General features: G+C 39.7%; 1 protein-coding gene across 1 annotated transcript; it reads right to left on the bottom strand.

The window, feature by feature from the left end:
- Positions 1–414: 414 nt before the first annotated feature.
- LOC135493342 (MICAL-like protein 1) lies at positions 415–15,405 on the bottom strand. The gene is made up of 11 exons (XM_064780635.1): positions 15,275–15,405; positions 13,730–13,913; positions 12,765–12,813; positions 11,274–11,415; positions 10,723–10,823; positions 5,052–7,796; positions 4,555–4,672; positions 3,912–4,017; positions 3,705–3,778; positions 3,323–3,437; positions 415–3,156 (listed from the first exon to the last, which is right to left on the bottom strand). The coding sequence occupies exons 2-11, from the start codon at positions 13,882–13,884 to the stop codon at positions 2,997–2,999; spliced, it is 3,765 nt and encodes a 1,254-aa protein (XP_064636705.1). The 5' UTR covers positions 13,885–13,913; positions 15,275–15,405; the 3' UTR covers positions 415–2,996.
- Positions 15,406–15,720: the final 315 nt, after the last annotated feature.

Genomic DNA, 15,720 nt, shown 5'->3' with positions numbered 1-15,720 from the left:
AAAGGGATATCACTGAATAGATTTAACCAGTCATCATGGTCACCCGTCAATCTGTCCTCATCAGTGAATGTGATTATCATGCAACCCATCTAACAGCCATAATGTTTCCCCGACTATCTGTCTGTCCTCATCAGTGATACGAGAGTGGACATCACCAAGCATGTATCGTTTGCCTGGTCCCATACATCCGTCCTCCAAATTGGAGTGACATCATAACTGATCAAGCCAGCTACGATGGTCCCAATTTTGAATGGTGACTGATTTTATCAAACCAGCCACCATGTCTCCAGAGCAGTCTTTCCTAATCAGAGAGACAGCACAACCCATCACACCAGGCTTCATGGTACTGAAGGGCTGAAGAGGCGAGGTAATGACCTGAGAGTGGGATCGAAAGTATAAACAACCATATACCGGGTACTTACTTTATCAGTTTATTTGATTGCAACATTAAGCATTATGCACCATCAATATTTTATTACAAATGAATCAATACACTAGAACAACACAGACATTCAATCATATACACAATCGTACTAAGTGATCAGCCAAATTAGTTTCGTTCCGCACAGATTTCTTGGTTTTATGAGATGATGGCATATTTTTACCTCACCCCTGGTGAGTAAATCTATACCCAAACTGTGACAATCAATTCTGAAACCTCTTGACGCAAGGACCCAACGCGCCGCGTAGCGGCAAAATAGCAAAGCGGGCGAAACATTTATAACGCGTCACTGTGATCTCATTATGGACTTTTAGCGCGATTATGGGGTTGTAACTATTTTGCTGTATATTGTCACGAGGAAAGCACGCGACCTAACGCCAACATATTTATGTAAAGTGATAATTAGAAGGTATCTAGCTCAGGAAACGTTAATAAATAATGATTCCTTATTGCCTTCGTTAGCATTTTTAATTGTAAAAAGTATTTGCCTACGTCACAGAGTCTCTGCAATGGTCATTTTTATCACAGTAGTCTCGCGCAGCCAGACCCTCTTCCCTTATTAGTCTGGCGCAAGACAGGCATTCTTTCATTTTCGCATTGCTACAATGAAAGACCTAATACTGAAACCACATGCCTAGTCTCTCTTAAAACACAGTCAACAGACTGACAAAGCAAGCCTATCACACAGCTCATGTATATAATACAATACATGTATAAAAGCATGGAATGATGACAAGTAAGAGTCGTAAAAGAATAATACTACATACTACAATATACTCTCCTGGTAATAAACAAATGAAATACTTGAGAGAAAATATACCAGTAAGTACAAAGGGCCAGGAAGTCATATCAATTATGTAAAGAAATTAAATACAATGCATTATATCTATCAAATTTTCTTCTGTTTTTATTGGTATACTCCAACTGTTTTGCAAGGCTTATTTGAAACCTTGTGCATAAATTTGATACCATATGGTAAGGCTTACATGTATGTATGGACTCACAATATCAAGCAAAATGCCCTCTTGACTTGGGCAAACATTATTGATGATAAAATCTCAAACAGTCGCATGTACAAGTACAAGTACATTGTACATGCTTTTTTGTTCAACATTTTACATTAGTGTAAATCCGAATTGATTATAAATTTCAACAATGATATTGTGGAGACTGAAACAAAAACAGAATACAAGTACATGTATATGTACATGCCAATTTTTATTGCACTCGCATGTCCGGTTACGACACCACTGCCATGGTTATTTTGAATTACCAGTGGGACAAATGTGAACGATGATCATAAAGGAACGAGGCCTTTAACAGATACATGTAGTTACATGTACCTGTATATTACCAAGTGCTCGATGATGAAGGCACATATAACAATTATGACTGGGGAGGCATGCACCCCAACAAGGTCAGTTTAGAATTTTGGCATTTGGTCGTAATATGCTCACCCAAGAAGTAACATACACTTCACATGAGGATATAGCCATAGCTCACACATCTAATTCAGCTAAAACTTTCTATGCCAATTTTCATTCCCAAAAAATTAAGATCAACCGCATGACTTTATCTGAATCAACTGAAAAGACATTTTAAGACAGATAGAAAAATATGTGTATAAAACTGGAACTGCCTCAGGTGTCAACAGAAAAACAGGAGTCAGAAAAATATATTATCAATAGTGAAAGCATAAATGCCTTGGCAAGGATTTCTTGTATGCTTAGATTATAGAATTAACCTAGAATCACAAAATATGAAGCACTGACTTACCATGTGGCAGGAATGAAATATACTGAAGAACTGAGCCAGGTTGGTTACGTATTTAATATAAATAACCAGAGCCATTAAAATATCGTACATTCAGAATATCAAATATACAAATAAGTAGCCACAAACATACTAATACATGTATGTACAAATAATATCCTGTAGTGTAATGATGTGATGGACTTATTGTGATACGTGTGTACCAGTACCAATCAAAGAAGAGTCGGCCAAATCTGAACCCAGTCTTCATATATATATACATGGCTTGAATTGACACAAAGGTTTTTCAACACAAAACTGCTAATCTGTCTCACAGGTGTAGGTGTATATGTAATATCAAGAACAAGAATAGATACACGTCTTTATCTATGAGCCAGATTGTTGAATTTACAACTTCACAACCACAAAGTCCACCAACGGTCAGCAGTTGATCTCTACCCCTTATACAAAATATTGACAAAGATTACTTTAACAATGATGATGATGGACGATGACCTACATTTAAGTTTTTGTTACAGACAACAATGATCACAATATAGATGGACCATCTATTCTTACAGCATCACAACTGAAACTACCAATGAGATGAGATATCCCTTCCTTGCACAACACCGGCAGAAAAGGTACAACATCATCAAATACTCCTAAATTAACAGTCTATAAGAGTATTTGACTCCGAAGCCCAATATGACTTGGTTATACTGTCAGAAGCTAGGAATGTCATTGTACTGGTCACTCACAACAACAAATGATACATCACATAGAAACTTTCAGTCAAGTCCTAGTCCCGTGCAGCCACACAGGAGAACTCACTTCCTTTATGCTTCTTCTTCTTCTTATCTTTTTTCTTCTTTTGTTTGATTTTCTCATCAGAGGAATTGGCTTTTCCATCAAATTTCGAAGCCATCATCTCCTCAATTACTCTGTCTTCTTCTTCATAGCTGAAATGAAAATACATTGTACATTCAATTTCAATCATATTGGGAAAGGTATGTTGGCCTTGGGTACCATCAAGACGTCAACCATGCCAATGTAATTCTTCAAGAACATCACACCATATCCCTCTTGATAGCTGACACCATCTTTATGAACCTCCAAGATTCTTACCGCAGTCTATCCTCATCCATGTTTTCGACAATGTAATTCCTCTTGTTGACAACTTCCAACAACTCTTGTAACAGTTCCTCTTCTCTGGCACGGTCAGATGAGGTCTTCAGTTGTTCTGAGGCAATGGAAGGAAAATGGCAATACAGTTGAAAACACAAACTTATTTTGTTGACAAACATCACAAATCAGAGCAAATGGGAAAATTTACAAGTAGACTTCCAGCAATGAAGCCAGTTCACTGGCCCTCGGGCTTGCGCAGTGAATAATCCCACTGTGGAGAAATGCACAGGCTTTCTTCAGAATGGGTTGATTCTACTGATCATCTAATTGGAGAATTCAATTATTTCAGAATAATCTATTTTAAAAAGTGCTCTGCATATACCTTGTTTACTCATCAGATGTCTGAGTTCGTGCTCAATCTCAGCATGCATTTCTTCCAACTCTTGCTGACGATCACTAAAATGAAGAACAGAATGACTGTGAAGTTCCTTGCAAACCATAAGTTCTGTCATGGCGACCTAGAATCGGATCAGAGCAACCAGAACAAATGTCTCAAAGTTTTGAAAGAAAAGTCATTTGACATACGCACATGTAAACTAAATCCGCCTCCCGCCTGACCAGCTGGTTCTTGTCGTTGACCAACTCAAACCACTGTTGCAGTAATTCATCTTCGTTTGGGGATTCATTTATCTCGGCTGTGAAAGACAACAAATACATTGTAGGTTAAGTGACCAGATGAAGAAAATTAGCTGAAACATTGGGTGATATGAATAAAGACTAGCAAATGCTCTAAATCTCCATGTACATTTACACTAGGCCTTCCTGTACAAAACCGGAGTAAAAGCATTTGCTAGTCTTTATTCATATCACCCAATGTCTATAAATGCTTTGGTCCTGGTTTACCTCTACCAAGAATTCATAAAGACTAGTACGACCCTCATCCTTTTAGAACATCTGTCATCTGGTGGAGCACTGTACAACTACAAGGTCATGCACTGGGAAAACTAGCCCGAGGGCCTCTATTGGTCAAACTTGTAGTTCTCTGGTTATGATAAAGATGGCATGGCACTCATTATCTCATTTTAGTGCAGTTGGTTATTAAACATGATGCATTGGATATTTTGGCACAAGGGTAGAACTCTGGTCACCAGTATTTGATCAAGTAGTTGAACTTTACATGAGAACTACATGTAGCATGCTAACATGACTACTAGAGTATGTGTGGTACTCACCGTCCCTAATCGTTTCCTCCAGAATCCTGGCCTTTTTCTCAATCTCCGTCTGCTTCTGATCGAGATCATCCAGCTCTCTGATGATCTGATCAGGGGATATACGCTCTTCTGTGATGATCTGTAAAGGATCAGAACAGTAACCGTTCATAACCATGAGAAAACTGATCATCTAAACACATGGCTTTATGCCCAATGCCAATTTTTGTTGAAGTAAAGATGAGCTCACCCAATACCAATCCACGTCAGGGAGATCTACAATGTAGCTTTCTCTTTCATCAGTGTCCAGCTTGCAATAATGGAAGAATCTTGGTGCGCATAGAGTTTTACCTATTTTGGTCCGCCACCCCCCCCCCCCCCCCCCCCCCCGAGTTGAATTCACAATGGTACATTGACTGAACTGGGTTAGCCTCAGTAATGACTGCAAGCCCACATGACACTTGGTAGTCAGAGCATCGTGGACCAAGTAGACTCACTATCAGCACTAATGATAGGCTCACCTTTCTCCGTGACGCTGGCACAGGATGAGGAGGTGCTGGCATACTCTTGACTGACCTCCTGACTGATGGTGACTTCATCGCTCGTCGATGCTCGATCTCTGGTGAATCCGGGAGACCACTCGAGTCACTCTCAATCTCGGTACTCGACATTCGGTTGAACTCAATCTTATCTGGCGTAATCTTCCTCAGATTCTTCATCGGAGACCCAACCCATTCTGGCTTTGGAGGTTCAACCTTTGGAACATGTCTTGCTGGGGATAAGTGAATGTTGGTCTTGACAGGAGATCCTTGGGGCGTGCTACCTGGAGTACCCAGAGGTCCAGGTGGCCTTGGTGCCTTGCCCTTTAATCTGCTCGGAGAAGCAGTCCGAGCTGTATTTCCTTCAGACATCGGCCTGGCAGGACGCACTGGAGGCGTCAAATTTGGTGTTAAATTGTTCTGTTTTGTGTTTTGTTTGCTCGGACTTTGGTTAGTAACAGCTGGCCCTGGTAGCCTAGGCGCAGCCCTCTTTCTTACTTCTTCAGGTTTCTTGTCCTCCAACCATGCATGTTTTTGAGTGGGTTCCGGAGCACCAGCAATACCCGACTTCTTTGTTTCATCTGGTCGCAGGGTGCTTGTCTTGATCGGTAAGTCATCTCCCTCAAAAGGATTCTCGATGTCTTCCTCGGAGTCACTACTCCCAGCAAATGGATTAGCCGGTTTGTATTTCTGGCGTTCCTCCAATGGACTCTGATCAAGAGTATCAGTGCTGCCAAATGGATTATTTGATCTATATTTCTTTTCCTTAACCGGGCTCTGGTCAACGTCATCTGCTCCGAATGGGTTCTTATCATCAGGGTAGTCAGAGGTTCGTTTTGCATCTGTAGTCATTTTAGGAGGAGAGTCAGTGTCTTTGTACAACCACGGTTTTTCCGGGTCTTTATAACCACCCTTTCGGGCATTTGTCCGCTTCTCTGCTTCAATCTGCCATTCAGGACGATTGTCAAGCTTTGCATCCCGAAGTAAGGTCCTTGGAGGCTTGGGAGGGGGATCTCCACCAGGAATGACACTGAGTGGTCTTGATGGGGAGGAATCTGCCGGGATCTTGACATCTACTGTCACAGTTTCAAATTTTTTACTTGCTTGACCAGTAGCAGCAGGCTTCAGATCAACACTGATACTGATAGAGGTTTTAACAGTATCTGATTCTGTCACATCTTTTAAAGATACTGCGGATTTTGCCCCTCTCTCAGTCTTTTGTGGAGACCGAGGTCTCCTGGTTTTTGGAGATGATTTTTTATCAGGTGAATCTTTCTTTACAATACCAGTTATTGAAACTTTATCTCCATGAGGTTTTGTAATACTGGTGGTCAAAACACTATCACCCACAGGTTTTGTAATACTAGCGGTTGGAACTTTATCTTTGCTGGGGGCCATCTTCGATGGACTACCAGTAGGTAGGGCATTGGCTGTATTTTCTGGAGATTTAAATTTGGAAGTACCTGGCGATGGGTCTCTTTTTGTCTGATCGGGCGATTTCAATTTTGAAATACCCGGTGACACATCTCTTTTTGGCTTAGACAGTACAGGAGACTCTTGTTTATCATTAGGTTTTGTTTCACCCAGCGGTGTGGTTAGTTTGTTCACATTGCCAGTAGAGGACCCTGGTGACCGATCCTGACGAGCAGGAGATTTACCCCGCATGTTTAGCGTAGATGGCGTTGCAGTGTCATTCGTTCGTATTGTGAATTTCCCTGGTGTGTTTTTGTCTGCAGCAGGTGTGGTGCTGGCACCTTCACCAAGACCACGAATTCCTGCCAAAGATTTTAATAAACCGGCCTTTGCAGCTTCTTTTTCTTGGTTAGTGTTTCCTAATTGAATGTTGGTTGAACTAGTAGAAGACGCGAGTGTTGTTCCAGGGGTGTCCTTCCTCACATCCAAAATGTTATCTTTCACATCAGTTTTAGGTCTAGTTTTAGGTGATGACGAACGAGTACTATCTGCCACAGATCTGAGACCAGCCTTGGGGTCGGACTGGGCCCAGGCTGGCTTCGAAGTAGCACCACTATCCCCAGTATTATCAGTCTTTTTACCCCATTGCTTATCTGTCCTAGGCGTTGAGCTTGGACTTTGCTTCTTCCCGAACTGAACATTAAACTCAGACTCTGCTTTTCCCGAGCTATCAGGGGAATTGTCTTTCATAGCACCATTAGAGATAGCTCCAGTTTTTCCAGTCGACTTGGTCTCTCTCTTTTCAGGACTTTTCTTTTCAGGCACAGCTGATTTATCGACCCATCTCATCCAGGCTGGTTCACTAGAATCATTCTCATTCGTGTCCATAGGAGACTCTGTTCTCGCACCCTGCTGCTGTTTTGAAACAGGCCTGTTATTATTAGTCCCCTTAGATTTTGTTTCACCACTTTTATCTTGGAGAGAATCCGGTATCTTTGGCCGCGATGCCACCCTTTGAGGAGAGTCCAATTTCTCATCAGGAACATTTTGTCGTTGTCGAAATGGTGATGATTGATTTGTATTCTGGGGACTCAGACCTGGCCCGAATGATTTTGTTGGTGAAGTTGGACTAAGTGGCCTTGACGTGAAATTTTCACGCCCTTTTTCACTTTGCCGATAACACTGTCTGTGGTACAGTTTTCCCTCCAATATGTGGCGCTCGAGTAGGTAGACCTTTTTCTTACATTCTGTACATGTATCACCCAATGTTCCACGTTTTGAAGTTGATGGTAATCCATTGCTCTTCTCTGGTGTCTGGAAAGGAATGTTGAAGTATTTCATCGAAGCGATTCAGTTAGCATCAGATTTAACAGTATCATAAACTGACAAATTTTCATGGACTTTGCGAAGTATCTTGTACAGCGCTTAAGGAGTAAAGACAGTCAGGGTATAGACCAGTCAACATACAATACAACATAAAGGAGAAGAAATTAGACAAATTATACCAACCACCACCACTGGCACCACCCAAATGCGCATTTTTAAGGCAGCACTGTATTCCAAAGCGATCTCTAAAGTTTTTGAAATTAATTTTGTCCCCAGCTTTAATACTTATACCACCCAATGTTGACCATGCAATTAGATGAACACTTTCGGAAACAGATTTTCAAATTCAGAGGATGACTGATAAACTTGGAAAACAAATTCTAGTCAAATATAGATCAAATTCTGATTGAGACGCACTTCATGGGTTACCAAGAAACAAATTATCCATTGTTATCAATAAAATACTACGTAGCTCAGCTGGAATTTCATAGCCATAACTAGTTAGGATCACATGGCACTAACTATGACAAAAGGATGACATGATAATAACCAATTAGCAAATAATTGGAGCATCATACACAGTGCAACCCACATAAAAACCCCAGTGACATCAATAGAACGTCACATCACATTTGTCTGATTTGATTGTCCTATTTGGTATCAAGCAAGTTTTCATTAATAGGAATGACCTATAAATTTTCAAAGGCACAAAGCTACATAGGCTCTTTGTACAATTAACTGTCGGGTGGTATCATGGGGGAAGCTGGAAGTGCATCTGATGCACTGCAATGCTTCTGTGATGACCTGTTCAAGCATTTTTTAGCTTGAGGTATGAAATCTGGTGATTTTGAGTCAGGTTAGATGTATCAGACATGTTTTAGACCAGGATTTGATTTATCACCAATTTCCTGCACTTAAAATAGGGGTGTAAGTTTACATGATGTGATTAAGTAAAGCGGCAGCCTTTTTTTGTCATCTTTGACCACAGTCGGGATGACTGACTATAAAACTTACTTAGATGTTGAGAGACAGGTGGATGTAGTAATCAAGAAGATGTGATAACAAACAGTGACTGAACAGGGCCTAGTTGCTCAGTCGATGTAAGAGACTAATATTAGCCCAACTAAGCATAATCATATTCAGTAAATTTCATTTACAGAAGTAGTATTCCAAACATAACTGCTAACACAGACTGAGCAGCCAGGCCCAGAAAATTACTTGTACAAACACAGTTCTGCAAACAAACTCATTTCAAGATCCGACCACAAAATTGCAGTGTCTTTTTAAATTGCTCAATTCTGTGCCCTGTGGAAGAAAGATTGGGATTACTCATACTGTGTGGCAAGTCACAATCACTCCAGTGCGCTTCACATCAAATTTTCCCCAGTGCTACTACAATGGCATTTCGCATTAACACGGTGGATGCAGGAATGTTTTGTTGTGTGTTAGTTCAATTAACACCAACCTGTGATAGGTATATCGAAAATGATGAGAATAGGGCAATATTTTCACTGATGGCTTTACCGATGCCATCAAGTACTTTTCTTCCATGACATGGGCGAGGGTCCCGCAGTAATCTGTGCACTCCGATGCATTGCAAAGTCCTTCAGAAAGAATCTGCACTAAATATTTGAAAGAATTATATCCTTAGCCATGATGATAAAAATACCCCAATCAAATATAAAAGAATTAAAAATTAGCATGAAAATAGATGTAAAAATTAAAAGCTTTTGATGAAGATTGTTTTGAATAAATGGAATGGTGTTTTGAATGAAGATATAACGTGCTCGGGAAGTTCACATAATGTGTGTTTCATCTCACCAAAAGTAACATTATCAGGAAAAGTGATTGAAAAGCCGAGTTTCCTTAGATGTATTTTTAAAAGAGTGTGCTGGTGTTGTACTGTGTGCTTGCTAGAGGGTTTTTTAAAGAAGCTGAAAAAAATTTTCAAAGAAAGATTTCAGGAATTGAATTGGCCAATCATGTCTGTGAATATTCAGTGTTTTGCAATTTGTCATACTCATAGAATACCCAATGGACAAGACAACATATTTTTGCCGGGAATCAACTCATCTTCATGTTCTATCAATTGAAACACTTTTAAAGGTTGCAGTCCTCGTACAACTGCAAAGGACTCTTAGCCATGATCACATAAGAAGCTATAAGACGTGCTGTAGATGTTTAGTGTAGCAAAATGCCATAGCAGTCACCGGGGAAAACTTGCCGTGATGTTACTCACCACCGTTCATCATCATCATCATCATCATCATCATCATCATTACGAAGGTTACTAAGTTAAAAGTAATTATGTCACACAGATTGTTAAATGGAGGTTAGTAGGACAAATTAAAGCATGGCAACAGGGTTGATGGAATCATTTAGGAATCGTCCCGTCAATATTATCATCGTTAGAAGAGCAATTAGTAGGTTACTGTTATGAAAAAGGCGTCTTTGAAACACTGATTCTGGGAAATGAAAGTGTGGAAAGTTTGAGAACAACCACTTCTAATGCTGAATGAAGACCAAAAATGGTGAGGCTGCCACTGACCTCGTAGGTTGTTACCTGACAGGTGGTGTGGGAGACACATTAAGTTCATATAACACAATACACCAGTTACATGCCACAATAGTATGCCATGTTGATAGGCCTCACTGTGGAATCACTCTATGGTCCATTTTTCAAGTTCCCACTTGAGCTGCCCTGTTACGAGTTCTCGGAATATCAAACAATTTCCCCACTCCGTGTTGTTTTATGCCAAGCTTCCCAAAACATTGTATGCAACAAAATCACAACAAACTAAACCTCTATCTCGTCCAGTCCTGAATCGTATGCTGTTCCACATCAATTTAGCCAAAGCAATTCAACAGTCAATGGCCCCCTGGTCTCACCCGCTAACAGGTCGCTGAAACTTACTTGTGTTTGAGGTGCCTTGGATATTCGTTTACTTTCAGGTGCAGATGTGGGCGAGGTCGCTCCGGGTCGTTTGACAGCCTTCTGTACACCAGGTCCGCCCTCTGTCGAACGATGAAAGCGAGACTTGTTATGGCCATAGAATATAAGAGAACTGACAGTTTGATTTGTATACATAATGATATCCAATATAGTTATTTTGCCTTTTTGTACAAATATCACAATTTCTGCCTGAATGTCATTTGTACCAGTACTTCTGACTTGAAAGGTCCTCCTTCCTTCAGAGCAAATACCGAAGTAGCTTCACTTGTTTCTAGTTAGCTGCCGTCTTTAGATATATAATCATAATGAATGTATTCACTGGAATATGTAGTGTATTAATTAAGGTTCTATGCACTGATCATATCACTGACTTTATGAGCAGGTCAACTGATCTCCCCTATAATTCTACATTTTAGATTGATTAGATATTGATGATCATAAAATCAAATTGGATCAAGAAATCAAATCAATAGATGGTGAATGTCATACATGATATGGCCATGCATTCATACCTGGATTTTTATCCCTTAGATGATTATAGTACTGTGATACATAAGTCACAATACAGAGTTTATCTGGCACCCTCATAGCAACCATATCCTCTGCATCCAGAAGGGCTGGAATACCGAGTTCTTGCTCAGCAAGCCGGAATGCCTGAAAAAAAGAGCGATGACGGTTGAATGGGTATATATAAGAAACGAAAATGAAACTGTTGTTGGAGCTGCAGCTAAATGCAAGAAATGTTTTAAACTTCTATCGATGAACTTTATTGTTATGATAACCATTTACTGGTAGACAGTAGACAATTCATGACCAGCTTGGATCAGAGGACTGGCTATTTTTTCCTCATCTAGTTTTACTTTTCAAATGGTTTTAAGATGACTTCCACAGCCATTGATATTTCCCAGTTTACAGTAACCCAACAGACAAGGAAGCAATTCACTGAAAAGTGGGTCAGCACTATTACAGATATAAACAGATGGAATATGACCTGTCTGACTCAAAATGTCAATCAAAACAAAGCACATCTTCATTTCACATAATTATTGACAAATTAGGTCAATTTCATAATTACCATGATATTATCACAGTCTATTCGGAATATTCAGGCCTACTGTACACTTGGCTGGGACCTGACCCTGTTGCTTCTTGAATGAGTTAAACTCTTCATCACCCACAGTATATGAATCATAATACACAGTTACTTTACAAGTACAGCAACAGTGTAAAAGAAAAGAACATTCACCCAAATGAACCACTCAAATTATCATAAGTTTGTGTTGAAACAAAAGTGATCAGCCTGCGATGGGTGTTCACGAGTTTTATAACCATTCCCTAGCGAGTGGACCAGTCAGTGAGTCATGCCAGTACCACACCAGTCATAAAGCCATTCACAATTCATGTGTCAAGTTTAAGTTTAAAACAGGTAATGGCAGGTAACGAACTTCCCCCAAAATGATTCACTTCGGCAGTCCTGACAAGAGGAAATATCTTGTCAAACATGCACAGTGTGGTCAATTAACGCTAGCACCTCTAAATCAATAAGGATTACTAGAGCTTCACACAGGCTATGGCAGTCTCAGTAGGTTACATGTGTAAGCTCCCACAAATATTGATCAACTACTTACAATGCTAATCTCACACACAGCAACATTTTTATGAATTATTAATTTGTAACAACTTGGACTGTGGTTTGCACGCAAAATATGATTTCAAAATCTATGAGTCTCCCGCTTACACTGTATGACACTGACATAATGCCAATCTGACTGAAATATGTGATTATCGGCAGCACTTCTAGTGTTCTAATTTGTCCATTAAATCATGATACCAAGTAATCTATACCATTAGTCATGATTTTAATGGCTAATCTGATAGTGATAGCTCATACCACAATTTTGCATGAACAAGAAATGTAGTTAACTTTGGTATCTTGTAAGTCGTGGACCATGTATTTGTAGAAATTGCTTATTATTTCTGTTCCATTGATTTTTCTCACTTACCAAAGCATTATTCTCGAGAACATTTTCTTTGGAGAGGGAATTGAAGTCTCTGCAACAAACATGACCAATCAGAAATAAAAACAATACTGCAAGTAAAAGCTACACAGGTTAATCAGCCATGTCAGCAACACTCCTCACTTTTGAGTACCAAGTAATGCCATAAAAACATACAAATCCACCTTTAATTTAAAAATTGTCAAAAAAGGTATGGGATTGTAATCTATATACATTGTATCTCAGGACGAGGTACATGTTTGTAAAGCCAACAAAAAAAATGACAATAAAGGAATACTTCAAAGGATGTCATATGATTCAGTCAATGCCTTTTTATAGTGAAATTGAGGGTACACATGTATTGTAAGTGTCACAACGTTCTTTTTGGCTGAGTGGACAAGTGCTTTTATACATAACCAAAAGACAAGCATGTAGATCAAGACCTACGTCCACACATACATTTACACCATGCAGCTTGCAAAATAAATGACCTTCCTGATTCTAAAATCACCGATTCACAATACTCTTCTAAATTATGTAGATGCCATCGGCATACATACTGGTTTGCATTTTGACGAAGTTTAAAAATGGCATGCAGGAAAACATTAGGGCATGGTCACTAGATAGTGAGCCGAACAGAATAGTTTCCTGTTATGCCAACATCACACCCTCTGGTCAATCAACCTCCAAAATGTCTAATAATAGAACCCATTAGAATTGCTCAACTGAATGATAATAACCCCAGGGTTAATTCGAATTCAAGTGTTGCAAAATGAATTCCCATGTGCATGTCTCACCCAACCAACATGTTTAAACAGAGAGAAGGTATTGATTTAGACTAGAGTGATATTATCCATATCTTTTGCCCAAAATTTCTAAAACACCTCATGAGACAAAAATATAAAATATTCAATTGCAATCAAACATTGACGTCTCGACTTCTAACGTCTCTTCCATGATTTTATACTTACATCAGATCTGGTCTGAACTTGTGAATGATGGCACAGAATGCCAGTCCATCTTTCCAAGCTGATGTGAAGTTAGTCACCTCTACTCCTGGGTACCCCTCAGTGTGTTTCTTACACCACTGGAGTAGCCCCTTCATCTTCAACGCTCCAGAAGCCATGCTGGATCAAAGGCCTTCTCAAGTCAATGCTGTAAGTATTAATAGGATCACAACACTATCACGTAATCATACTTCCTAAGAAGAAGAATGAAATTCCCATTTGAAGCAAGTTCTCCTTTTCACATGAAGTGTTAATCAAACCCAAGGGAGTTCAATCCATTAAATTTCAACATCTGATCGTACGGAATGTAATCAGAGTCAAAACCTGGTTGGAAAATGTTTCACATTGCCATTGGTAATATGAATATTAAGACAAGATTTTCAGCCAGGAAGAGTTCCAGCTCTTGTTTGAGCACATGATGATGACAATTTATACATACAGTCCTTGAAACATGGGATATAGGATGCGACTTCCCCAAGTTGTGCAATTATGACCCGCATGATCCATTCTAAATAATGAATCAAGTTTATATTGAACCACTCATTCAAATTTAATTACTGCAATTTAGCTCAAATTGCATTGAGTTGTTGAATAGTTTGAGTAGGTTCTTCAACATCTGTCACAGCAGAATTTAAATGGCAGCTACATACACATCAATATCGATCTCCCTCTTGGAGTCTAGCAGTAACCTATCATAACATGGAATCTAAAGTTTAGGTATAAAGCTTAGGTTTTTTTGGCTAAGAGTGACTTCTAGTACTATTATAAGCATCTTTGATACGTCTGATAATGCATCATGACATCTTCCCAGACCCAGACACATTATCCTCTAGTCTACATTATGAATTTTGCCTTTCAAGTTCAACTGAATCTGAATTAATTCTTTCTTAGAAGATCATCAATCGGCCTTTTCGAAGAAGTTTGTTATAGCATTGACCAGTCATGCGTTTCACCTGGAACAAAGGGTCTCAGCTAGGCTTTCTGACGTCTTCTGAGTGTGCGCATTTGATTTGTTATGGCTCTGGTTCGTCTTCTCTGAGGCCTATCAATATCATGGCGAGATATGGGATGACGGTGACACATGTCTTCCTTGCTGGTATCCTTGCTGCGCATATTATCCTCAGTTTTTGCAGACGTCAAGATACTTGAATTACTTGTACTAGTACTTGTAAATCCTAGATTAATGTGTACAAATTGTACGATTGGCGATTTCGAAGAAGTTTGTATGGTGCAGACCGTTTCACCTCGACTCGAGAAAAGGATCGCTGATTCGTCTTCTTCGAAAAGGCCTATACATCCAGGTGTGTTATGTACTGTATGTCATGTGGACATGTGCACTACACACTGTTACACAGTCAGTGTCACGAGTGACTGAGTGTGTGCATGTATGTACAGTCAACAGTACAGTAGTAGTAATCTGGTATGCATACCACCTGTCACATACATTTTTCAATGAGAAACACAATAATGGTAATTAAGAGGTTGTGATTTTGTGTTAGATATACCTACCACTAAAGTCATCACGCGCTGCTTTTTAGATTTTTACATTTTGATAGCGTAAGAGTCGATGTTTTTGGCACATAATTAACAGCCAGGAATGTTGTTGGAACCCACCATCGCTAGTGACGGCGAATTGTTCCATCCTCGATGTACACATTGAGGGATGTCGGAGTTCTTCTAGTTTTAAAATAACAGGTGACGCCACCATTAGTTCATGAGTTCCCGCGGGAAATACGATTGCGCACGTGTAGAATTGGTTGACCAACACTTTTTGGTTAATTAGGCCTACTAGTAGTTTTTTTCTCCTGTAGGATTTGTGAAGGGGTCCTGGGGCGTTCCCAGCCTTGGGCTTCTGTTAGCATACTGGTGATAAACCATTCAATGGGAAGCTCAGCTAATCAGGTGAATGTGATCATCTGAGGAATCGGTTATGGATTCATACTGGTGATAAACAA

Source organism: Lineus longissimus, chromosome 1, assembly GCF_910592395.1.
Source record: "Lineus longissimus chromosome 1, tnLinLong1.2, whole genome shotgun sequence".
Taxonomy (NCBI): Eukaryota; Metazoa; Nemertea; class Pilidiophora; order Heteronemertea; family Lineidae; genus Lineus; species Lineus longissimus.
Note: the sequence above shows the minus strand (reverse complement) of the source record. Positions and strands in the feature narration are given on the sequence as shown.